The sequence below is a fragment of the Chanodichthys erythropterus genome, chromosome 6 (assembly GCF_024489055.1).
Source record: "Chanodichthys erythropterus isolate Z2021 chromosome 6, ASM2448905v1, whole genome shotgun sequence".
NCBI classification, from domain to species: Eukaryota; Metazoa; Chordata; class Actinopteri; order Cypriniformes; family Xenocyprididae; genus Chanodichthys; species Chanodichthys erythropterus.
In genome coordinates, this window is record NC_090226.1 from 14,747,665 (window position 1) to 14,775,452 (window position 27,788).

General features: G+C 37.2%; 1 protein-coding gene across 6 annotated transcripts in view; it reads right to left on the minus strand.

Moving 5' to 3' along the window:
* ppfia4 (PTPRF interacting protein alpha 4) overlaps nt 1-27,788 on the minus strand; it is a 132,821-nt gene that overhangs the window by 25,643 nt on the left and 79,390 nt on the right. For 5 of the 6 annotated variants that reach the window (XM_067388210.1, XM_067388209.1, XM_067388208.1 and 2 more), the window contains exons 5-10: nt 26,254-26,337; nt 13,649-13,870; nt 12,571-12,717; nt 11,030-11,164; nt 8,368-8,451; nt 6,068-6,199 (exon numbers count right to left, since the gene is read on the minus strand). In XM_067388210.1, the coding sequence (XP_067244311.1) occupies nt 6,068-6,199; nt 8,368-8,451; nt 11,030-11,164; nt 12,571-12,717; nt 13,649-13,870; nt 26,254-26,337 (804 nt within the window). The remainder of the gene's footprint in view (nt 1-6,067; nt 6,200-8,367; nt 8,452-11,029; nt 11,165-12,570; nt 12,718-13,648; nt 13,871-26,253; nt 26,338-27,788) is intronic. The other variant, XM_067388212.1, reaches the window with a different exon arrangement.

Genomic DNA, 27,788 nt, shown 5'->3' on the forward strand with positions numbered 1-27,788 from the left:
GTTTTTGATGTAAACATTCTAGGATTTTTCTCCATATCATTCATTTCAATGGGCACCAAACAGTTGAAGGTCCAAATGGCAGCTTCAGTGCAGCTTCAAAGGGCTTTAAACGACACCAGACGATACCAGACGATGAATAAGGGTCTTATCTAGCGAAAAGATCGGTTATTTTAAATTTTAAGTTTTATAAGCACAAATGCTGGCTTTGCTCTTTTCTCCGATGCGTGTTCGTGACGTCACGTAATACGCAATTACGTTGAAAAGGTCACGGTTGATATAGGCGTAGCAACCACAGTTTCATTAGCTCAGGATTGTGTATAGGAAATCTCTGAAAAGTCACAAATTTCTGTCCTGACAAAAAGTTTCTTTTAGGCTTTCTAATATTAAAACACCCAGGATACACACACCTTTCAATTTTGTAACTGACCGCCAGAGTGAGTTTTTTTTAAGGCGACCCTTATTTTAGAATGTTTGCCCTTATTGTTTCCATGGTGACGCGTGCGTGTCACGAGCGCTGAATGTCCGCGTGAACCGGAAGTTGCAAACGGAATATTGAATAGAGGGCAGAGTTTTACTTCAGCGCTCGTCCTCTCCATCTCTCCCTCATAGCAGACTAACCGTTGGAGGGGAGTGGTCTAAGCGTTTTCAAACCCAAGCCGTCAAACTGATGTCATTAGAGAAGGGGCACCGTTGCAGAGGGGAGGAGCATTTTCAGATTTTGATTAAATATTAGAAAGCCAAACAATTTTTTTGTGTGGATTGACTTGCACGGATGAAATGTTCACCACAAAACTAGCAATTTGAGCTAACAAAATAAATAAGGTCAATTTTGATTTCATGTGTACTTGAACGTAGCCACAATAACACTGTATATTTAAAATATTCGCAAACTTGCTTTCATGTCTTCAATTATATGATATTCCGACTCTCAAATATGTGTGAGTGAGTGTGTTTTGTTTTTTAAAAACTTTTATAAATGATCTTTATCTTGATCTATAATGCGAGATGGGCGCCGCCAACTTAGTTTGCACTGCAGTTCACAGAGTTCTGTCAGTCTGATTTACAGCAGGTGAATACATCAGTTTCTCCTGAAATATATGCAATTAAGTGGCTGGTGAACTGGAAGAATAAGAGAGTAAACTTTATAGTTACTTAGACCCATTATGTGTGTCTGATATGAATAAATGTCGGCAAATTATATTTGAATTCACTGTTTATTGATGATTCCACTGACGTCTAACATCAGTGTGTGTTTTATAAACTCCAAATGTATTGTTTAATGGTGCTTATGCGTATTTAAATGTCTGAAACCTTAAAAGAAACATTATGTGGCTGAAAACACTGCATAACTGTGATGACAAGAGAGCGCGCGTCCGTCTCGCAGCCAGAGCGCGAAAGCACAGTTTGAATCTAGCAGTTATGTGACGTTGCTGAACATTCTAAATCCCATATGTGGAACCGTACGCCCAGGAGCACAGAAATAAACATCCCATATGTGGGAACGTACCGCTCAAAGGATTAAACAATAAACTGACACAAAGACATTTGAATATGTGTATACGATCCTCCTTCCGCACATTTGTAATGTAAACACTGACTTGGTACTTCCGCCTACGTCAACCGTGACCTTTTCAACGTAATTGCGTATTACGTGACGTCACGAACGCGCATCAGAGAAAAGAGCAAGGCCAGCATTTGTGCTTATAAAACTTAAACTTTTTTATTTTTTTTTAAATGACCAATCGTTTCGCCAGATAAGACCCTTATTCATCGTCTGGTATCGTCTGGTGTCGTTTAAAGCCCTTTGAAGCTGCACTCAAGCTGCCATTTGGACCTTCAACCGTTTGGTGCCCATTGAAATTAATGATATGGAGAAAAATCCTAGAATGTTTACATCAAAAACCTTAATTTCCTTTCGACTGAAGAAAGAAAGACATGGACATCTTGGATGACATAGGGGTGAGTAAATTATCAGCAAAAGTTTATTTAAAAGTGGAGTAATCCTTTAAGCAAAGTAAGCACTCATGCAGATACAGCAGTGTAGGTTTCATTTGAAAAAAAAGTGGCGAAAGAAGTGAGTTCTGAGGCAAATTATATGAATTGAAGTATGAATGAATTCTATGAATGCATCTCTGAAGAGAACTGACTGCCTTGAGAAAAGTTTTGATGGCATTTTCATTCCATCATCCCTCTGTGTAAGGCGTAGATTTTATAAGCGCAGCTCTGCTTTGTTTATGGGGTTACCGGGGAAACAGCTCTATTTCTGCTGTTACAAACGCACCACCTACTGACAGAGAATGGATTTACATTTTCTTTTAGCCTGTCTGTGGTTTTTGTTTGTGAAACTCAGACCACATTTTTATGCTCTGTTGTAAATTTAGAAGTTATGTAAAGTTAATGGAAAATAAGCTAATGTGCATTATAAAACAATTCTGATTCTAATTAAGATAAGGTATCTAGAATTATTAATTGAGCTGATTAAATAAGGTGGGTTCGTTAAGGATTTTGAATGTTAATCTCAAAGTGTCCGCTCTATTACAAATAATTTATATTTAAAAAATATCCAAAACAGCGCCATTACATGATGGAAATATAAACTAGAAAAGATATTTAAACTTGTTCTGTCCCCGCTGAGTTGCCAGTTTTGTCTTTCCAGCTCTTAACACCGAATGTGAGCCTGATCTCATTTGGTGTGCTATTTATACACAGAAAAAAACGTTGGCGTGCATATGATACACATGTGTTTGACATGCATATAATACACAGTTTTAGCATGCATATGATACGCAATTTGTTGGCATTAATTATATGATCCGCACTTTTGGAGTACGTACAGTATAATATGCCCCTACCCCACACCACTAACCCTACCCATTGCGTATCATCAGGGGTGCCACTAACAATTTTGGGCCCTATGAAAGAGTATGAGGTTAGCCCCCCTACCATTCCGCACCAAACATATAAATCAAACTAGCTATTCTCTGTTCTTCTTTGTTCTCATAGGCCTTGCTGATCATTTATCATTAATGTTAATTATTAATAGATTATAGATTACACGTTGTATATTACACCGACTTTAACGAAAACTACTGTTTTGCAGAAAGTGCCGTGCCTACTGTGTTCACGCCTTTTACACGGTTTTGACCAGCGGATGTCGCTAGCGTTCCACTCCTTTCTGGTCTGCATGATTAGAAGTAATACGAAAAAGTTTCTAATTATTATGAGAAATTAAGTCATTATTATGAGAAAAGGTCATAATTAAGAGAAAGTTTCTCATTATTATGATTTACAGAATCATATTTTTTTACTCAAGTGTGGCAGTTACCCAAACTGCACACGACACTTGATTGACACGTCGCATTTGAATTTGATTTATCATTTGCAGTGTCATTAGCAATAGGGATTTGATTTATCATTTGTGATGTCCGTTTGAGCATTTGATTTGCCATTTGCAATGTCGGTTTGAGCATTTGATTTATGATTTGAGCATTGAATTATAGATTTAAATATGATAGGTTTATACTGGGTTGATAATGAAAATGAAATATCAAACAAAAATTTGTTTTAATTTGATTTTTGATACAGTTAATGCTTCCCCGAATGAGGAAATGAAATTGCATTTGAGCATTTGATTTGTAATTAGAGCAGCCGTTTGAGAGTTTGATTTATTATTTAATAATTTGAGCATTTGATTTACCATTTGAGCAGCTGTTTTGAAACTTTTTAAGCATTTGAATTTTCATTTTCATTTTGTTAGGAAAAAAACTTACATAATTGTTGGGGAAAAATTTAATATGCCAATATCTGCTTCAAGCTATGCAAAACACCTCTCTGAGCTCAACAGACACAGTGTCTGCTGAAATCCAGGGGGGTAACGGTGAGACACCCAAACTGAGAGCTTTCCCTATTATCTGCCTCTTCCACCCAGCAATTAATTGTTTTCTCACATTTCCCACATACATGTTTTTTAGCACAACCCTTCGTTATGTCACTCCCTTCTTCGATCGACAATTTTACCGTTTTCAACCTTGTACTACTAAGTGTTCCTTCTTTTGGGAAATCATGATATTTGATCAACTTTTCTATATCTTGCATGCATCTTTGGCCATATAATTTTCTCATTTGACAAAATACCGGTGTCTCATATTCAGCTAGCTTGCTTTGGGATTTCCCCATATTGGCAGTCTGATTCTGTGGCTTTTCGCGCGCGCGCTATTAATCTGTTGGACGTCTCCGTACAGATCTGATCTCTTCACCCAAGATCAGCCGGGCGGACGCTCTCAATAGCGCCCTATTTGGGACCGCACACAACTCAGTCCCCGGACCGCACACAACTCAGTCCCTCTAGTCCCCGGACCGCACACAACTCAGTCCCTCTTATTCGCCCACGTGATTTCAGTTTTTTTTTTTTTTTTTTTTTTTACCTCGTAAAAAACATCAGTTCACGCTGCATTTGCCACAGATTCAGACTCCCCTTATGGTTTATCCCTATCAATTCAATTTTCAATTTAACCAAATTCTATTTAAAAAAAAATCTCCCCCTGAATTTTCCAAGTTTGTCTCTTACCAGCAGCTCCCGTTGCCGTCTCGGGTTCTTTTCTCTTGATTCCAGTGGTCGTCCTCCCGGACATACACAGCACCGGCCCCTCGTCCCTGAATCTAAAGGGGGTTAGGGCTGACTTGGGTCAGGATTGCAGGTCACCGGTGCTGCCCAGGTCCAGAAGGTCCGTCCAAGGAATCCCACTTCTGACACCAAAATTGTTGCGGCAAAAATGAATTAGCTGACATCACTAGTAAGAGACAAACCTTAGGAGAATTCACTTTATAAAGATTTTATTTCTTGCAAGAAAGAGTCCACAGTCGACACAACCATACAATGTCTGCCCCGAGTGTGAACTAAGGACACAAGAGAACCCACAAACATTTATACCCCCAATGTAAATTGTTGCGGCAAAAATGAATTAGCTGACATCACTAGTAAGAGACAAACCTTAGGAGAATTCACTTTATAAAGATTTTATTTCTTGCAAGAAAGAGTCCACAGTCGACACAACCATACAATGTCTGCCCCGAGTGTGAACTAAGGACACAAGAGAACCCACAAACATTTATACCCCCAATGTTTGAGCAACTCTTCTCAGTACTTTTCCATACAGGGTAAAAGTGACAATACACATACACAAATGGCTAGTGACAATACACATACACAAATGGCTTCCCCTTCTGTCTTTGAACTTATTTAAATTATCCGATACCCTAGGTTCGGGAAAGCTCTCAGTTTGGGTGTCTCACCGTTACCCCCCTGGATTTCAGCAGACACTGTGTCTGTTGAGCTCAGAGAGGTGTTTTGCATAGCTTGAAGCAGATATTGGCATATTAAATTTTTCCCCAACAATAATGCACACATAATAATTCTGAAATTAAAATAAAATGACAAATTAAATAAATGTCTGTTTGTAGATCAAAAGTTCACAGACCAAATAGTCTAAATTTGAAAATGGGTTTGAAAAAGGAGAAGTGCACATTTCACTCTGCTGCCACCTATTGATAAATCGTTGCAGCATGAAAAGGAGAATTTTCTAGCATCACACTGGTTTTTGCTGTAGTTCTTGTAAATTTTTTAATTAATAAAATTGGGTAAAAGTATAGCATAAAATATAGTAACATTAATGATAAGCTACTGATTAGATACAATATGGATTACGTTGTTATGACTGTTTTATAAGCTTACGTTCCACTGGGTCCAAACAGACGCAGGAATGCAACAGGTGTATACGATTTTTTTCATGTATTGCAAGAAGTAAATAATAATTTCATAATTATATACATTTAATTTTTTAGAATTTAGGCTTATTGAGAAAAGAAAAAGCAAAAATAATAATAAAAATAATAATAATTAAATGTTTATTTCTGAAGATAGCTCTTAATGTTTTGTCCTAAAGATGAAAATTGAATGCTTGTCAGCCTGTTTTTACCTGTGTGTTACTTGAATGCTTTAAGCATCAGATGAGTATAAGTGATCATAAATGTGTACAGCATGTAAAGGTGGGCACGGTAAGATCCATACCTTGTCCTCCAGCGCAGCCATGCGCTCCTTCAGGTGCAGCTGAAGCCGTTCATTGGACTCGGTGAGGAGACGGTCCACAGTGTCAGACAGACGTTTGTTATGCTCCTCATTCATCTTCTCCCTCTGCCGAGCCTGAGAAAGAGTGAGGGAGCGAATAGAGAAGATAAAAAAGAAAGAAAAAAGGGAAATATAAAACAACATCCTTTCTTTTAAAGGATTTGTTCACTTTGAAATTAAAATTAGCCCAAGATTTACTCACCCTCAAGCCAGGTGAATTTGACTTTCTTTTTTTTGATGAACACAATCAGAGTTATATTAATAAATATCCTGACGCATCCAAGCTTTATAATGGCAGTGAACGGGACCAACGAGTATGAAGCTGAAGAAAGTGCATCCGTCCATCATACGTCACGTCAGTTACGCCTTTTTTGTAAGCTGAATATGGAAGTCGTAGGCATTACACTTTCTTCGTAAGTTGAATAGGGAAGGCAGTCTGGTGGAAGCTAGATATTTTACTTTATAACTTGTTAAATATGGATATTTTTCTTACACAAACGCATCGCTTTGCTTCAGAAGGCCTTTATTAACCCCCAGAGCCACATGGAGTACATTTATGATGGATGGATGCACTTTCTTGAGCTTTATACTCGGTTCCGTTCACTGCCATTATGAAGCTTGGACACGTCAGGATATTCATTAATATAACTCCGATTGTGTTCATCAGAAAGAAGAAAGTCAAATACACTTAGGATGGCTTGAGGGTGAGTAAAGCTTGTGGTAATTTTCATTTCAAAGTGAACTAATCATTTAAAAGTAAAATTAGATTCCTGCATTTTTTGAAGAAAATGTGAGAAGCAAAATATGGGATGTCTATAGGATTTTTTTCTCTGATGATATACAGTATACACAATATAACCAATAGAGGGCAATATTCACCCTAAAGCTCTGTGAACATGTTCTAGGAGTTTTATGTCTGATTTTTAAGTCTGGTTCATGATATTAAAAACACAGCTGACTCAGACGGTTCACATTTTGCTCCATAATTTAATACTAACTTCTCACATATTTCTAAGGTTGTGTATTTTGTTCCCTCTAGAAAATGAATAATGACAGTCCTTGTAGTTGAATGCAGGGGTGATGACTTTTAAACACAGTTGTGATGGGATATGGGCACTCAGTTGCCTGGCAACAAAATCTTAATTTTCTTTTTGGTGGCAAACGGGCTTTAAAATGTAATCAAAACAGAGCTTTGTGACTGTCAGGGAAGAATTCAAACTAAAGCTCAGTCTGAGGTGTATTTATCAAGGTTTAATTAAGGCTGAAGGTGGATAAGGACTCTATTTGACTGCCTTGAAGTCATTACAACCATCAGCTCACATGCAGGGGGAAATTAACCATGCATGAATTATTCAAAATCCAAATATAGCAGCCAATTACAGCTCTGCTCTCACTGGGGGTGGGGAAATTCATCTGCAAGATGAGCTAAAAAAATGCCTCATATTCACAGAGTAGCAGCATATGTGTGTGTGAGTGTTTGTTCAGGAGTGCTAGCTTATCGATCTTTGTATGCCTCAGTTGTGTGTGTGTGTGAGAAACACAGGAATGGGCAAAGCAGCACAGGCTAATCGGAGTGGTCAGCTCTCTACCTACTGTGAGGTCAAACACACCGCCTGCACCTATTGTGCAACAGGTAACATCTTCCTAAACATACACATACATTTATCTAATTAGAACCATATACTTCTGATTTAATATAAATCAAATTTAAAATTACAGCAGACAAACCTTGACCCACACCCAAAAATGTTTTTTCCCTTCATTTTAAATATATTTAATATAATATAAAGCAAACTGCTAGAGACTAATTTGTCACCAAACTATAGCTAGAAATACGTTTCCACTTATTTACACTTCACTGACTTCTGACACTGAGCTAATAATTTACATTTTCATTTTGATATTCTGTTTATTTAGTACATTTATTAAGCCTTTTTCTTAATGGGGACCATTTGACGTAGGTATTTTGAGTTTTGTGGAGACGTGGCCACACATTCACACAAAAAACACTGGTGAATCTTTATAGTGTTCATTCTTATGTGCACTTAAACAAATCAAAACCACACGCAATGAACCAAAGCCACTCACACTTCCTCATTTTTGCCCTCCTATTATCCTTCAAGCAATCTCATCTTTTCTCTATCCAACATTCACTCACTCACTCACAAACTCACTCACTGAATGACACACTCTAAATACATCCCTCCTCTCTTTTAGTGTCATGACCCCAACCCAGTCCTCACCCTGCCCAGCTCTTGGTTCTTCTCCTCCAGCTGGGCCTCCAGTTGGCGCAAACGCTCCTCGATGTTGCCATGACGCTCTTCGGCCTGCAGGAAACACTGACATTAGCATAAAGAGAGCAGGGCTAAAACATTTAAGGATTAGACACTTCACCTTTTAGAAGAAAGAGGTTTAAAAATTGCTTATATTTTATTGGTTGGAGCAATTAACTTGTCATAAATTCAAAAAATGTGTTTCCATAAATATTTAAATGAAAATTAGACAATTTTACAGTTTGTTTAGTGCGTATTGTTGAACAGTTCAGCTTCCGTGACTAAGGTCTATAGCCCAATGATGGCAGGTTCTGTGTATAATAAATGGGATCTAAGGAAGGAGAAAGTCTCCATCTGGTTTAAGGCCGGCCATGGATCTGTATCATTAGGAGCATGAGGTGCGTGACAGGATGCCACTGACTGAGAATAACAAAAAGTTGCCATTTTTAATTATCTGCATTAGCAAGACCATAAACAATACCCCACTGCCTCCCTGACACACTGACAAGACATTTGGCTGCCTTGGAAAAACACTGTCATCCACAATTCCATCTGATGCTCGGATGGAACGTGACTGCGATCGAGTAAGGATTATCTAAACTGGCAAGAAAGCCTGTAAAAGAGAAATATCTATCAATGTTTGATGGCTGATGAAATGGAGTGCTTTATCATGAACAGTACAGCTGTACATTTTTATTTATTTTGGTCTTTTTTGAAACTTATAACAAGAAAACAGATGCAAAATGAAATGATGCAAAGAGGAACTGGAACAGGATAAAGAAATACTGCCAGATTCCAACTTGCATGAGCGCCATGGCTCAATGTGTGGAAAAACTCATTGCAGGGCTGACAAAAACAAATGGTTTGAATCAGCGATCCTCAAATGGTTTTGCTTCAGGACCCAGATTTTGCATTAGTGGCGACCCTCCACAGTTGCTTAAAGAAAACCTCTTTATATCAGACAATGAATTACTATTAACTGCACTGGCCCAACAATATTCAAAATTGATAACATGACAACGGCTTAATAAGAAGATATTCAAATAATGCAGTTTTATGAATGCATAAACAATAGCAGATGTGTGATTTACCCGTTGAGTCTTAGGGCCTTATTTTAACGGTCTAAGCGCATGGTCTGAAGCGCATGGCGCAGGTGCACTTAGGATGTGTCCGAATCCAATTTGCTAGTTTAACGACGGTAAAAATGGTTGGCATGCCCGGCACATGGTCTAAAAGGGTTGTACCTATTCTCTTAATGAGTCATGGGTGTGTTTTGGGTGTAACTTGCAATAAACCAATCAGAGTCTCATCTTCCATTCCCTTTAAAAACCAGTTGAACTCGCGCCATGGCGGATTCGCTACATGGTGGAATTTGCAAGCGGAATAACTGAACGCTTATTTAGCAAGGAAATGGATCTACAGGACAAGACGGATTCCACCAAAGCATTTTTATCTTTATGCACACAATAATAATCTTTTACATTGTAATCCTTTTATTTTTAATATTTGGCATGTTTGTGTGCTTCTAACGCATTCCTGTGTGTGTAACAAGCACGCGTGGAGCACCCGTCTATAGGCGCATATTACTAACGCACTCTTTGAATAACAAAAAAAATACTGCGCTATTGACTTTAGACCAGATTTCAGTTGGTCAATGGCGCAGTCTATTTCAGTTGCCTCAAAATAGCAACGCGCCAATAATGCACCTGAACACACCTTGCTTTCAGACCAGCACGCCCATGGGCGCACAAATGGGTGCAAATGTATTTGCTATTTAAACAACGTGGCGCAGGACGTGAAAATGATAACTGCGTCAGGCTGAAACTAGCAAAAAACACTTGCATGATATGTATGATAGGGCCCAGTGTTGTTAACTATTAAACTATCAAAAATATTAATCAAAACAAAAATTAAAATTTAAACTGATGATAACAGAAATAGAATAAGATTAAGGGTGTGTTCACACCTTTTGGTTCGGCAGGTTTGGTTCGATCAAAGGGTTAGTTCACCCAAAAATTTAATTTCTGTAATTCATTACTCACCCTCATGTCTTTCCAAACCCGCAACACCTTTGTTCATCTTCAGAACACAAATTAAGATATTTTTGATGAAATCCGAGAGGTTTTTTTAATCTCCAATAGAAAGCAATGAAATTACCACATTCAAGGTCCAGAGAAGTAAAATAGTCAACGTGACTAGTGGTTAATGTTATGAAGCGGCGAGAATACATTTTGTGTGCAAAAAGTAACTAATACTAAAACTAAAACTAATACTGAAATAATTATAAATTAAAACTAAATAGAAATATTAAACAAACTTGTCCATGTTGGCATCTGCTTAACACGTTAACTGTTTAACTTAGTTGTTAATATGTATCTGTTTAATATGCAATTATTGTGTTTCTCTAAATCGTGTCTCAGTAGGCTAAGAAATCTTTTGAACAGCCTATGTTGTTTATCTCTTATCTAATCCTGCTGTGTAATCTTTTCATGTCAGTTTCCGCCCTTCTTTATCTTATCATTATGTTTCATCACCATCTCAGAGGGTGTTTTCCTGACAGAAAATAATCTTATAAACTGACTCCCTCATTTGTTCCTGCTGCTGTTGTCTGGAGGAGTGATTGAGTACTCGCCTTGGTGAGGGCGGCCACTCTCTGGGCCAGTTCAGCCTCCACCTCGGGCAGAGTCTCTGCCTTCCTCATGGTCTGCTGTAGCCGCTGTTCTGCCAACTCCAGCAATTCTTGGAGGTGTCGTACCTTCTCCTCACTCTGATAAAGAGACACCCGCACACAAACCGCACGAAAATAAGACAAACAGAGGGTGTACACTCATGTAGACACCATAAATACACCCATTTTAGAGAACACACAAATTTTGAGATATTATACACCCAATATATGAATTCACACACAAAGGAAAGATAAAGTCCACACGAGGTTATAAGGTACTCACAACATACACATAAACGAAAAACATATCATAAACATAAAAAGGAAGCACACATACAATACGAAATAAATAAGTGCACATAAAAACAAACCACCAGTGTACAAACACACACAAAATATAAAGACATGTTAAAATATCCAAGTCAAAATTTGGATTATACACTACCGTTCAAGTTTGGGGACAGTAAGATTTTAAAATGTTTTTGAAAGAAGTCCCTTATGCTCACCAAGGCTATATTTATTTGATCAAAAATACAGTAAAAACTGTAATATTGTTAAATATTGTTTTCTATTTTATTTATATTTTAAAATGTAATTTATTACTGTGATGGCAAAGCTGAATTTGCAGCAGTCATTACTCCAGTCTTCAGTATCTCACAATCCTTAAGAAATCATTCTAATTTAGAGCTCAAGAAACATTTATAACTTTATCAATATTGAAAACAGTTGTGCTGCTTAATATTTCCCTCACACTTTGATGAATAGAAAGTTCAAAGGGACAGCATTTATTTAAAATAGAAATCTTCTGTAACATTATGAATGTCTTTACTGTCACTTTTGATCTATTTAAATGCATCCTTGATTAATAAAAGTATTAAAATCTTACTGACCACAAACTTTTAAAAGGAAGTGTACATCACTGTAATATTAATGTGATGTAAAGCAGTATTACATTCTCATTTTCTTAAACAGGGCCGTTGCTAGTATTAAACATTTTATTGGGTCTGCCCACTCTCCCCTGGACCCATTAAGTAATGTTCCCGGTTGTCCCCACTGACGACAATCCTGCCTGGAGTGCAAAATCACAAACCTATGCTGTCTAAACAAGAGCAGATGTCTTGATTTATCTCTCTCTTTTGAGATATTTATACCCACTGCATGCAAAACAAACACTCTGTCCAAACTGGCACCAACATCAATGCAGTTGGGAATCCTCTTTCTACCTCCAGATGATGGATCTGGGTATTCAAACAGTCGGGTGGTACCTGCTTCCTCCCAGCATGCCTCTTCTCAGCATGCTGTAGCATTCTGAAGGATTCCAACATGAGTCTAATGCTTTAGGGCTAATTAAACCCCCTCTGACTAACACACGCCCTTCATACGCACACGCACAGATGGAACATGACTCGCATAACTGAATTATGGGACATCAACCAACACTGACCTGCGGCGCTCATTTGAAATAAACTTCAAATCAGCCCAGGTCTCATTCAAAGTTGGCGTACCTGACGGTAAAGTGAATCCTTGGTGGCCAGCTCGTTCTCTAGCTTGTCATTCAGGTCATGGATAGAGGTGGTTTCTCTCTGGGCGGCCAGGTAACGCTTTTCTAACGTTGTGATTCGCTCCTCCATGTCCTCCTTCTGTGCCATCGCCTGTCGAACAGGCACATAGTAAGAGAAAACAAAAACCCTTGGGAAGTTTGAAAACCTTTAATAGACTACAACAACATTTGGGGAAGTTTTTTTAAACCATGAAATGGTGCTTAACGTCAGCATGAAACAGAAATGTAATTAGTCAGCTTAAATCACACTCCTTACTTACAATTAACTGAAAGCTCACATTCAAATTTGCTTCCATCCTAGTAACTACCAACAGATAGGACCGAGTCCCCACCTTACAATTTGTCTTTTTCAACAATCGCAATATGGAACAAAATATCCGTCGATAGTTCTGATTCATTGCGACTTTCCTAGAAATAATTACAATCAATATAAAAAGGTATTGTTCACCCAAAAATGAAAATTCTGTTATCATTTACTCCCCCTCATTTTATTCCAAACCAATATGACTTTCTTTTTTGGTGGAAAACAGAATGTTTACATTAGTCTTACACTACCAGAATCTTTAAGCTACTCTTTTCTATACAATTAAAGTGGACAGTAATAATATCAAGCTCCGAATATGACAAAAAAAACATAAAATTATCATAAAAGCAGTTTATGTGACACTATATTCCATGTCATAGCTTTAAGTGAAGAACAGACCAAATTTAAATCATTATTCAATGAAAGCATCACTTCCTCTGTAGGAGAACCAATATTATTTTGTTTATTTGTTGCTGATGTCAAACCTAGGGCAACATGATGTGAATATGCTTTAGATGTATGGAAAAAAACAACATGAACATTCTTCAAAATATCATCTGTGTTCCACCAAAAGGGGGGTGGGGGTGAACTGTTCTTATAAATACCCTAAAACTTTAGACTTGGTCAAGGAATGAGCTTGATGCTGTACCTTCCCTGAAACAAGCCCTCATCAGTCTGTCCCTATCTGTCCCTTTCCTCTCCCCCCAATCATTCTAACCTCGCGTATGTCCCTCTGGTGTTTGGCGCTCATCTCTTCGCTCTTCAATAGGTCTTTGCGGGCGGTAGCCAGTTCCGTCTCAAGCTCAGACATGCGATTGGTCAGGCCGCTGACCCGGTCTCTGTTTTGAGCCAGCTCCTTATTGGCCTTATCCAGCAGTTCCTGCAGCTCCAGACACCTGCTGTTGTCATCATGCACATCAATGGAGCCATTGGGAAGCCTCTGTCACAAACACACACACAAAAAAAATGTTAGCGGTACAATGGAGAGCTAGTTGAGAACTTGCTTAGCGGTCCCCTGATTTCCACTCAGGGTCCTAAATAAGCTTCCAAAGAGAGGCAAAATATGCTGAGTCAGAGTCTGAAGAACACGGTCAGCAAGTTAAGCAGCTTCACTGCAATTATGACCTCAGGAGTTCAGAGGTTCTCTCACATGCATCACATCGTGACCGTGCATTTCATCCATCTATTTTAAACAGCTGAGCAAATTAAAGCCTCCAGATTAGTCATTTTACCAGCCCTGAAACTCAGGGTTCCTCAGGACATTACCAGGAATAAAAATACGACTTGGGTGAGATGCATATCTTTGCCCCCAAAATAAGCTGCTTTCTCAAAACAGAAACGTCCAGTTCGGAGTTGACAGGAGTATTCCATAGAGGCATATTTAATGAGGACACTTTAACATGGCTGTCTAAAGTGAGGGGAGTTTGCTTCACTGATGTGCTTAGCTCTGTATCACTATAGGAAAGCTGAGACAGGAAATTTTAAAGAGCCTGATGCCTGAAATGTTCTTGCACATATGTGTTTGTGGATGTCAATAATGCCGATTGGCAGATGATTTTATGCGCTTCTCAGCCTTAAACTGAATAACATGCTGTTAATTAAATAATTCTTCAGAGAGCTCCAAATTCGGAAGCGCAGCAGGCAGTCTGCCAGAGACAACTAATTTACAGTTTCTTGTCTCTCGCATCTCTATTACATTTAGCCCTTATATTTACATTTGCATTTGCTCAATATATGTAACACACTGTCACTAAAACCCACTTCCTTTTTCAATTAAATTACATAATAGGTATGCTTTCTGAACAGAACAGGCACTTCAACTACAGGCACTTTAGTGTCTTATGTCTTACGAAACAATTCGATTTCAATGTATTATCATTAGCTATTAAACAAAAGATTTTATACTATGGCTTCAACATATTTGTGCTACTTTTCGAACAGCTTTATGCATAGATTTCATTGTTTTACCCATGTCACAGACACTCTTAAAATATGAAAATGTCGTAAAAATATATTATTTATAACTATAATGATCCAAACAAAAAGTGAAAACAATTAAAAAAATTATAATCAGTGAATATATATGGTATTTCCACCATGACCAACAAATTTGCTTATAATTAAGTTTTCTAAAAGAAAAAAATATGATATTTATTTGGGACATATAACTTGCTAGCTATGAAATTAGCTGTTGATGACTGGAGTTTTATTTTTTTTTTAAAAACCGACTACCGACATTTATATTAAATAATGCTATTAAGTTGGCACCGATAGCCTAGTGGTTAGTACGCCGACACATGGCGCAAATGCGTTCACGCAGACACGAGTATGATTCCCGTCTCGAGGTCCTTTGCCGATCCTGCACCCTCTCTCTGCCCAATGGTTTCCTGTCCATAAACATAACTAAAAAAAAAAAAGAATGCTTTAAACACAGCTTAAAAAAAAAAAAAAAATGCTATTAAACACAGTACATGTGGTGGAAATGACATTGATTCATGATGGCTTGTATATTCACACTAAAAGTCCAGTGGCTCAATGTGATTAAAAAACAAACAACAACAAAAAAAAAACCCCCTAATATGCTATGATCTTTGACTTCCTTGGCTTTATTTGAAATGTTGTGGAAACCCTCTCTGCCGCTCTACTGGGAGCCCGCTGAGAAACCCACGCCGGCCTCTAACAAGCTGAACTTTACTTTAAGTATTTGATGAGCCATGAACCACAGAAACTATCAGCCATATTTCTGCCCTCCAGGGAGGCTTCAGAAAGCTCTCCAGAGAGACACAGTCTGGACCATGTCTGCCATGTCTGGGAATCTACTTCTGTCTGCTTTCATCCGCTCCATCCAGCTCTATATGATTCATTGTTTCTAATCACACGTGCAGTATCAAAAGTACAGTTCACGGAAAATAAATATTTTCTGCTAGAATTCAAAAAAGGTATGTTTGGAAAAAGCCTGCAGGCCTCTCATTTTCATTATCTTCCCCTGAAGGTGTAATATCATGAAGCGCAACCTTTCAGGTGCTAACAACACCCGGGGGAAACCAGAACATGTTTTGCTCTTGTTCTATTAAAATACAATTATATAAATTATAACAATAACATCAGAGTGATTAGAGCACTTGTATTTTGGAAAATATATATAAAAATGAGGGCTTCCTCAGTCCACATTTTCTTAGTCTCTGACTACTTAAGCCTCTGGTACTCTTCGCATCATGTCGGTCAATTAATTTATTTATTTCAAAGAAATGAATGTACTATATTTTAGTTAAATAATGTTTTTTATTTAATATTTTGTATTTTGGGGGGTTTTATGGTACTAAATTATATTTATGCTGTAGTTAATAATCCATTTATTCACTTTTTGAGTATAGACTTAAAAATGAAATTTCCAACTTAAACTGTCATAATTTTTGACTTTTTGATCTCTTTTCAAAGATGACACTTGGCGAATTATTGCTTAAGTGAAAAAAGTTTAAAAAGTTAACTTAAAGTTACGGAATTTTACGTTTATTGTTATGAAAAATGCACAAAATACCATTTTCAATTTTCATACGAAATATATATTTTCAAAAACATGTTTTACTCTAAAACTGCAAGAAAATCAAAGCCATAAATCTAAGCAAGTTGTGTTCCAAATTTGAGCTTGATATCTCAAAAAATAAGCTTTCTGTAAGATTTTGTTTGGCTACAGTACCAAATGTTTTCACTATAGGTGAAATTCATCTCCCCATTCATTTACAATGACAGGAGCACAAGTGTGACTATTTTCAGGACCATTTAACCTTTTCAAATCATGTCCATGATTTTTTGTGTGTGTGTGTTCACATAGCAAGTGCCAAAACCTTTACAAAGTTTCGCACTATTCCGATAAAGCAAAAAAATTGTAAACAAATAAATAAATAAATAAACTAAAATTTAGAGTAAAAAAGAGCACCAGAGGGTTAAATACCTGACAGTGATGATCTAAAATAAGCACAGAAGGGCCAGACCATGAGTGACACCTGGAGGGGCTCTATTGATAAATAGCACAAGTAGAGAACTTAAAGAGCTTCAGTTCACACAGAGACTGGTGAAGAGACAGTGAATCACACACTGAGGGTATTAAACAGTCAGCATGGCAATGTTCTTCCTCATTAGGAGCGGTAACATTTTAGTTGCCTTTTCAGAGTTGGAAACCTTTCAGAAGAACGCTGACACAGAACATTGCCAATCAACAAAATTGGAGAAAATGATAAATTAGCTCCTTAAAAACCCATGTCTATGTCTGTTAAAGTAACCATGAAATCAAAATTTACATTCTTATTTTTTATGGAACACTGCAGTATTTATTAGACTGTAAATGATTAGTTTATACACATTATTATTATTATTAGTATTTTAAATTCAGATGCCCTCATAATTTTTAATCAAAATAACTTCCCCTCCCTCTTGGAGCAACATCTCTTTTCTTCTCTGATTACGTGTTTACTGGCACTTAAGGAGGGGCAACCTGTCACTCACATATGATCACAGCAGCAGAGGTGTCAAGTAACGAAGTACAAATACTTTGTTACCTTACTTAAGTAGAAATTTCGGGTATCTATACTTTACTGGAGTAATTATTTTTCAGACGACTTTTTACTTCTACTCCTTACATTTTCACACAATTATCTGTACTTTCTACTCCTTACATTTTAAAAATAGCCTCGTTACTCCTATTTCATTTCGGCTTCTTTTCATTCCGGCTTGAAAAAAAAAAAAAAAAAAACTATCCAGATAAATCGCGCCATCTGGATAGAGTGAATTTGATTGTGGTTGGATGAGACATATGTCTATGGGATGAGAATAAACATATACAATTCTGACACCCTATAGGGTTGTAAGCGATCCAGCGCACCTGCACGTCACAAATCACGTCAAATCACATCACACAAGGACGACAGTGTTGGGGGTCGTTACTCGAAAAAGATTATTTCTTAAAAGTTATTATTTCTCTACTACTGGCTCATTTAGGCTATCAAACGGGTGCTTTCTCTTCATCCTCTGCAAATTAAGATAGGTAGTTCGGTAGAGAGACGTTTGAATAAATTAGCGTATGCTATACACCGGTTTTTTAACTTTTTTTAGCGCGATCCTTTTTATTTATGTGACCCATAGTCATATACAACCTCGTAGCTAAACAAGCCAAAACAAATTCACTTAAAACGAAACTGAAGGTAAACCTGCGTTGCTCTCATGGTGTTATACCTCTCTCTTTCACTGAAGTGGAGCAGTGCTCTTGCTGAATGGCACAGATTGCACTACGGACTATTGTTCCTTTTATATGTTTTTTTTTTTTAAACTGTATTTTATTTTTTATAACGAACAAGCTGCGATGTCACGTTTCCAGTGCTTTGTTGTGTGTGTGTGAGGCGCGGGCGCGATCAAACAGCTGTCTTTGCAGGGGACTTGCGTCATCGTCATGGCAACGGTTCGTGGCCAGGTCAGATTACGTCAGGCGCTGCGTTCCATTCGGAGGGGCTCATCCCTATGCCCTAATCCCTTCAAAGTGTTTACCCTCCAGAGTGAGAGCTTCGAAGGGATGAAGGGTTTGGTCAAAAATACTCCTTTTTTGGAACGCACTTCTGCGTCATCTTAACGAGACAATCAAGGAGGATAGATGCGCAAGCTGCGCCCTTTGTTTAACGTTAGTTTATTTATTTATTTTTGGTTTATCGCACCATAATGTATAATGTGTCTATGTATTTGAAACATTTGAATGGACTTATAAAAGGGAGCTGTAAAGTATTTTTGTTTAAGTACAATGTCGTTTTGACCATAATAATGTACTAAATTTAACTCGTATAAATATTACAGTAGTAAAAAATACTATACATACATTTATAGGTAAAATCGAACTCCGAGCCTCCTGTACCCATTCTGTGATGACAAACAACTTCACTGTGCAAAGGATCATGGGGGTCCGAAGTGTCCATCAGTTGTAGCTACCCTTTGAAATCCTTAATTCCGAAGGGCCCTTTAAAGTGGCCAGTTTTGAACACTTCGGTTTGGAACGACCCTTCAATATGGCGGCCATGATTGTTTTCATTCCGAAGTGCCCTTCGGAGGGCGATATATCCCATTTGGAATGCACCGAGAGTTTGTTGCCATTTGTTAGATGCTCAGACGACCAAACAAACGCCGATTAAACATGTTCAGACTGGTAAAAAAAGACTGCCCTGATTGTTACTAAGCCTGCCCTGGGTACACCAAAACTACCCACATTTTTCTTGTCCGCTGCCCTCACAGATTCCTGCAGTTAAGCTTGGATGTACATTTACATTCCAATAAAGGTTATTGATGACATTTTGAGGAGGTGGAGTGCACAACAGACCCCTGTGACACGGCCTAAGCTTTTGTCCTTAATGGCATTTATTTTACTTACTTTACTTTTACTTTTATACTTTAAGTAGTTTTGAAACCAGTACTTTTACACTTTTACTTGAGTAAAAAGCTTGAGTTGATACTTCAACTTCTACAGAAGTATTTTTAAACCCTAGTATCTATACTTCTACTTGAGTATTGAATGTGAATACTTTTGACACCAGTGCACAGCAGTAGCAAACCACAAATATAGCTGCGAGCAGCGATGGCGGGCCCAAGCCCGGTGGCACCGCCACCCCGGTGGCTTCAGGGCAACTGTGCACAGCGGGCAATAGGCACTTAAAACGGTTAAACATCAAAGGACTATGTCAAATTCACTCCACATTTACTGCACTACAAGGTGCCGTTATAGAGCCCCTCCTCCCTGCCCATTTTCAAAGGATTACATGTGCCAAGTTTTAACATTATTCTGATGAATTTTGAAGCAAATCAGGTAAAAATAAGAGGGTGATCTCAATGTATGCTGAAAGTGACACATTTTCTGCTTCCAGTTGGTGGCGCTATGACTTTGAATCACAATACTCAAATCCATGTGATCAGCCTTGTACAACGAAGACTAAGCCAAAGTTTCATCAAAATCAATTAATGTATGCAGAAGTTATAACACTTTGTTTCCCTTTTCTTGCCATAAATTCGTTGCCTCGCCACGGCCAAACCGTTTGAGATATCCAAAATCCGTTTGCAATTAAACAACTTCAATGTGTTAGCAACAAGTTAAAAAAAGCTTGGTGTAAATTGGATAAACCCTGTAGGAGTAGTAGTATAAAAATTCATAGCCTGTTTTTTCAAAAAAATTAACATTCAAACCAAAATAGCTGACTTCCTGTTGGTCGGAGCTAATGAATGTAAATTAGAAAATTGTCCGGCTTGATGAGAATAATATGTGTACCGAGTTTGGTGACTGTAGGAAAAACTAACCCCCCCACTTTTGTCAAAAGGTGGCGCTACTGAGCCCTCCACCACGCCCATTTCTATGGCTTTGTCCATGTCTACTGGTTGACAATATTGATGTGTGTGTCGAGTTTCATGCAATTTGAAGCATGTTAAGAGCCTCAAAAACACTCAAGAATATTATTACAGTTTGACCTGTTGCCATGGCAACAATATTTCAAATATCAAAAATCCTGTCATAGGTCTACATCTGCTGTGTATTGACATTACACTGAAGTTTGAAGCAAATCAGGTAAAAATAAGAGGGTGATCTCAAAGCATTTTAAAAGTGATACACTTCTTGCTGCCATTTGGTGGCGCTATAACTTTGACTCACAATAGTTACATCCATGTGATCAGACTACTACAACCAACACACTCCTGAAGTTTCATAAACATCAATCAATGTATGCAGAAGTTATAACACATTTCCTGTTTCCCTTTTTTCGCCATAAATTCGTTGCCTCGCCACGGCCAAACCGTTTGAGATATCCAAAATCCGTTTGCAATTAAACAACTTCAATGTGTTCGCAACAAGTTAAAAAAAGCTTGGTGTAAATTGGATAAACCCTGTAGGAGTAGTAGTATAAAATTCATAGCCTGTTTTTTCAAAAAATTAACATTCAAACCAAAATAGCTGACTTCCTGTTGGTCGGAGCTAATGAATGTAAATTAGAAAATTGTCCGGCTTGATGAGAATAATATGTGTACCGAGTTTGGTGACTGTAGGAAAAACTAACCCCCCACTTTTGTCAAAAGGTGGCGCTACTGAGCCCCTCCACCACGCCCATTTCTATGGCTTTGTCCATGTCTACTGGTTGACAATATTGATGTGTGTGTCGAGTTTCATGCAATTTGAAGCATGTTAAGAGCCTCAAAAACACTCAAGAATATTATTACAGTTTGACCTGTTGCCATGGCAACAATATTTCAAATATCAAAAATCCTGTCATAGGTCTACATCTGCTGTGTATTGACATTACACTGATGAAGTTTGAAGCAAATCAGGTAAAAATAAGAGGGTGATCTCAAAACATTTCAAAAAGTGATACACTTCCTGCTGCCAGTTGGTGGCGCTATAACTTTGACTCACAATAGTCACATCCATGTGATCAGACTCCTATAACGAACACACTCGTGAAGTTTCATAAAGATCAATATATGTATTAAGACGTTATAACACATTTCCTGTTTCCTTTTTCTCGCCATAAATTCGTTGCCCTCGCCACGGCCAAACCGTTCGAGATATCAAAAATCCCCTGGCAATTTTTAATCATCAGTGTCTTGACTTCATGCTGACCGAGTTTGGTGGCGATCGGATTAATCGTCTAGGAGGAGTATATCAAATTCCAGAGCATGCGTTTTTCAAACAACCCTTAATAGCTGACTTCCTGTTGGCGTGGCGATTAACTTAGAGCGCGAAAGTTGTTCGGCCCGATGAGGTCTATATGTGTACCGAGTTTCATACTAATACGTGCAAGCATGTTTAATATATGGACCAAATTTTCTGACTTTTTTCAAGGGGGCGCTGTCGAGCCCCCCTGCCACGCCCGGGTACCAGCCTCTCCGGCGTCCTAATGGCCGCGGATTCCAATGTGTGTGCCAATTTTCAAGAGTTTTTGAGCATGTTAAGGCCCCCAAAAAGCCCCGGAAGACGAAAAAAAAAATAAAAAAAATAAAAAATAATAATAATAATAATCCTTAGAAGAACAAGAGGGCCCTGCGCGAATTTTCGCTTGGGCCCTAATGATCCAATCAATTCCTGGTGGACAAAATCACGACCCATCCTACATTTTTTCTTATTCAATAAGCCGTTTCACTTGGATATACTGTACATCACAATAGGGAAGAAAAGACTTTCACAATTTACGTTTCATGCCAACTTTAACTATAAAGTTCATCTGTATACTATTGTACTCCTAAATGCTAACTAAAAAAGTCTATATTTTAGTAAACATACACATTTTTTTAAGGTTTTATTTTGTATATTTACTAAAATATAGTAAATGTACACATTTAAAACCCTTAAATCTTTAAATATAATACATTATATCATAAAAATGCCCTACCATAACTTCCTGTTTCAATAGGAAATACATCAACATGGAAAGTAAAGTTTGTTGGTGTTAGTTGCAATGAAACTGAAGTAGCATCAGTTCAGTTATGACATATACTGTATGCGAGTGTAATTGGATTACTGAAAAATAAATTTTGTGATGTGGGCAGGGAGGCAGATGAACACAATCTTGCAGGAACAGTTTAAGCTGACTAAATGATTGAAGAAGTTCTGCATACATCACCAGAGAAAAGTCTGACATTTCACTGGAAGATCAAGTTATGACATTTTGATTAAAAATTATGAGATTTTTTTTTTTTTTTTTTACAAAACATATATGGATGAATAATTCACAGTAAGATCTACTGTATAACATGCATTTAGATAATAGGGTGAATTTTCTTTTCATGCCGACTTTAAAGACAGAACCTTATAATGAAACCACAAGCTAATTTCTGCTCCCAAACTAATTTTGCATACTAATGGGCAAATCAATATTGCTGCATTGAAAAGAATCGCTTACTACAGAAAATCAATCAATAGCATTTCTAATAAATAAATAAAATATATGGTGATATTTTAAAATTGAACCACGGGATCAAAGTTTAAGAGCAATTCACAATTCTCCTATTGACCAGACTCCAGTTGGCGAGCAGCTAGAAGTGAGTCACACTCAGAGACAGGAGACAATTTAGCAGCCTGTGCTGAAGGTTGAAGGGCAAAACCACTTGGCGCATAATCAATGCAGTTTATTTCTCAGTAGCGAAGAAAATACCATCTGTGAGAGAGGCATTAGAGCAGGAGGTATCCCTTTTGGACCAGTGCCTCAGATATAAACAGTTACAAAGTATAAGTAATGATAAAACCTATGGGGTTATACAATACACTCATCGTTCAAAAGTTTGGGGTCGGTAAGATTTTTTAATATCTTTGATTGAAGTCTCTAAAGCTCACCAAGTCTGAATTTATTTGATTAAGAATACAGTAAAAACATTAACATTGTGAAATATTGTTGTAATTTAAAATAACTGTTTTAGTATATTTTACAATGTAATTTATTGCAAAGCTGAATTTTCAGCATCATTACTCCAGTCTTCAGTGTCACATGATCCTTCAGAAATCATTTTCAGAATTTGGTGCTCAAGAAACATTTCTTATTATTATCATTGTTGAAACAGTTGTGCTGATTCTTTTAAGATTCTATGATGAATAGAAATTTCAAAAGAATAGCATTTATTTGAATTTAAAAAAAATATAAAAGTCTTTACTGTCACTGTTGATCAATTTCTTTAATAAAGTATTAGTTTCTTTCTTTCCAAAAAAAATAAAAAATACTGAGCTCAAACTTGTGTACGTTAGTGTATTTTGGCATAACATTTGCATTGCATTTGTGTTCTTGGTGATTCAAGGAGGTTAGAATTACAACGTGGTGTACAGCATGTCCTGATAAAAATTTAGCTTAAAAAGATCTTATCATACAATTAGATTTAAATTTTTCTTCCTGAGGTTCACTTATAACAATAGTCCTAATCAGGGCTTGACATTAACACCTGCCAACCTGCCAAATGCGGGCAGATTTCAGCTGTGGCGGGTAAGACAGCCACTCCCACCAGCCACTTTGGCGGGTTGAATATAATTTCAGCCTACAGTCAAATGAAAGGTAGCTAAGCTCATCGAAGCACAAAATTACATTCCAATCACAATTTGTTATCGATTAACTTGTAGTTAGTGAAAACGGGATCGGCAGAATTGAATGACAAACAAGAGAAGCACTTTCTCGCGTGTGCGCTCTCTCTCTTTGTCGCGCACGATCAGATCTCCTTGCGCCTGAATAATCAAATACACGCACACACAGATGTCAAAATGTCCAACGTGTGGAGTATCTCACGTGGATACAGTCGGTTATGGCTTAAGTGTACGTAAACAGGTGGGTAAAAACTGGATGTGTGTCAGTATATTACGTACATGCATTCAGCAGCCCAACTAAATATCTGTATGTCATCAATGTTAAACAAACAACAGAAGATGTTAAAGAAATGTTAAATAAACCTACTGTATCTGAAAAAATAGTTTAGGCTATTTCATTTACTATTGTATTCGTAATTTGCTTATTTGTTCTTTTTATATAGCCTAAAAAAAATAACTTATAAAATTATACAATTTATCATATAATGTTCATATTACCCACCCCTTGCCCACCCATACATCTTCATTTAGGCGGTCAATCTGCATTTGAAAGTTTGAAAGGGTTTTAAATCTAGCTAATCAAGTAAAATGACTCAAAATCAAGTAATTTTAGCATGCCAAAGTCAACTTCAATCATATAAAATGTAATTTCCCAACAGCAAAATTGTGAACAGTGAAAACGCTGAGTGGCTAGTAACTTTGGAAAACCACTAGCCACAGTGGCTGGTGAGCAAAAAAGATAATGTCAAACCTAATTTAGTTTAACTGTTTTACTCTATACAGGGAGTGCAGAATTATTAGGCAAGTTGATTTTCTGATCATATTTTTTTTCCAAGCACATTTTACCAGTTCCAATCCACATCAATCTTAATAACTACTATTAATATTGTTTTTAATCATTTATAAGTGATATATAATTGTTCATGAAGGCTGGAAATGAAAAATGCCCTATATTCAGGTGTGCAGAATTATTAGGCAGGTTTTCTTTTACAGATAAAATGAGCCAAAAAAGAGATTTAACTCAGACTGAAAAGTCAAAAATTATTAAATACTCATGAGAAGGACACAATACTAATGTAATACTAGAAATTGCAAAGTTAAAGCATGACCATTGGACAGTGAAATGCTCATTGGGTCAGCGGGGTCATACAAAAACAGCTGGAGAAGAAAAGACACGTTAACTGCAAAATAATTAAGAATTAAGGTGAAGAATTAAGTGTGAAACCATCAGGAACCCTTTAGTCTCCAGCACCGTAAGTTTTGGAAGATCATTTAGTCCATCTCTGCAAGATGGACATTTCAGGATAAGAGATGGACTAAAAGTGAACTCCCACACCTTACTGCCAGATTCTGGAAGATAAATTCTTCAAACAGTGGTACAAGAGGATGTGGTGCTGGTCCTTCAGGAGTCACTCTCAAGCTGTCTGTCTATAAGGCCTATAAAAACACAGTCTTCATGTACTTTATAACACTTCAGCTTGTGATTCTTATTAAGAGCAGGTCACTTTTTAGGATTCTTCACCTAACCTAAGTCTCTCAGATCCTGACACCTCACACTTCTGAAGACTCCAGGTAGGTTTCAGTAATGGGAAATGGTGGCGCTGGAGACTAAAGGGTTCCTGATGGTTTCACACTTAATTCTTCACCTTAATTCTTAATTATTTTGCAGTTAATGTGTCTTTTCTTCTCCAGCTGTTTTTGTATGACCCCGCTGACCCAATGAGCATTTCACTGTCCAATGGTCATGCTTTAACTTTGCAATTTCTTCTCATGAGTATTTAATAATTTTCGACTTTTCAGTCTGAGTTAAATCTCTTTTTTGGCTCATTTTATCTGTAAAAGAAAACCTGCCTAATAATTCTGCACACCTGAATATAGGGCATTTTTCATTTCCAGCCTTCATGAACAATTATATATCACTTATAAATGATTAAAAACAATATTAATAGTAGTTATTAAGATTGATGTGGATTGGAATTGGTAAAATGTGCTTGGAAAAAAAATATGATCAGAAAATCAACTAATAATTCTAATAATTCTGCACTCCCTGTATGACCTTTTTCAGACACTCTGATCCTGTTTCCTCGTGAATTTACTCCATTAAAAATCTAAATTCTAAAAGATTATTACAAGTTTGTAGAAACATGTACTTTAGAATGCTTTAGCACAAGTGACTATTTTAAGCACTCACAAAACTTAAATATTTAAATGTATGCTAATCCAACTTTAAGCAAAAACACACATACCTTCCAAGTAGGTTTAGAGCTGTCCATCCTGTCCACAGCATCCCCATCTGCTCGTCCATCCTTTCTTTGCCTCAACATGACCACCTAGATAAACAAAAACACACCAAAAAAAGTCACTCTATCTATGTTTTATAGTATGTGCATTCATGTTAGACACATTAAATGTGGCATACCACATAATTACTGCTCACACAGCACAGCACAGACAATGATGCACTTTTCCATTCCCTTTTTTCCAATTGCACATTATGAAGATGTACATTTTCAGTGATAGTGGGATTTAATAGTGTTCCTTTTAATAGCATTTGAGCACTGTTCCTGTCTTCTTAAGGGAGGCTAGGAGTCTTGCGGGAGATAAGATTATAAGAACTACCCATTTTGAGGAATTAACTTATCATTGTGCTTAAAAGCAGCATGTTATTAAGGTATTAATGAAATACTGGTAGGCCATTTGCATTTGAATCCTGGCATATCAGGCCCAGTGAATGTGAAAATTGGAGGGAGACAATTAAAATATGTACACATTCATTTGCATGCCAGTATTTAGATGAAGGGATCGGATTTACATATTCGCAAGGCTCTCTTTATTATAGCTCGTTTTTATTAGAGTATTAGAGCAGGCTGGCGAGACAAAGTGAGAGACACCGCTTCGTAATAATACCTCAAAACCAACTACTGTAGGAGTGCAACATTCAACACAACAACACAACCACAAAATAGACTGAAGAATATACAGCATTACAGTCTCTTTTTCTCCAGCATGAGGACAATAAAATCACATTTGTGAGAGTGGAATAAAAGAAAGTTTGTGTTTTTAGAGCTTTATGACACACAATCTATTGGTGACCAGTAACGGTGAGTAACTAGGTAACAGTTGCAATAATAATACTGTGTGTCGTAGTTCAGTGATTTCAAAGTAGTGTAGCTTTTTCCAACGAGTAATGTGACCAAATGCTTCATCACGGTTTTAATATCTGAGCTGAGGGAAAAAACTTAAATTTAATACTTAAATGGTCCCACTAGAAAGATTGATTCAGTCTAAGTTCGTTCGGACGGTCCCTTTCTCATCTTCAAAGTCCATTTCTTTATAGCGAATCATTTCATTCAGGCTGGCCTTTCTCTCATATTAAGTATGTGGAGTTGGAAAGTCTGACAGTCCATCACCTCTCTCTAAACAGCATTGGAAAGTCGGATTAATTAAAGTGATTCTGTTCATTCAGACGGTTCATGTAAAAATGATTCATTAATTCATATCCTTGTATGATGTACAATGTTTTCGGCTACGTAAATTAGAGTGTTTGTGTTAAATACATGGAATAATATGTGGCCCTGGACCACAAAACCAGTCGTACCTATGGGTCAAAATGATCATGTTCCATGAAGATATTTTGTAAATTTCCTAATGTAAATATATATAATTTTTTTTTGAGTGGATATCCATTGCTAAGGACTTCATTTGGACACATTTAAGGCCATTTTCTCAATATTTAGATTTTTTTGCACCCTCAGATTACAGATTTTCAAATAGTTGTATC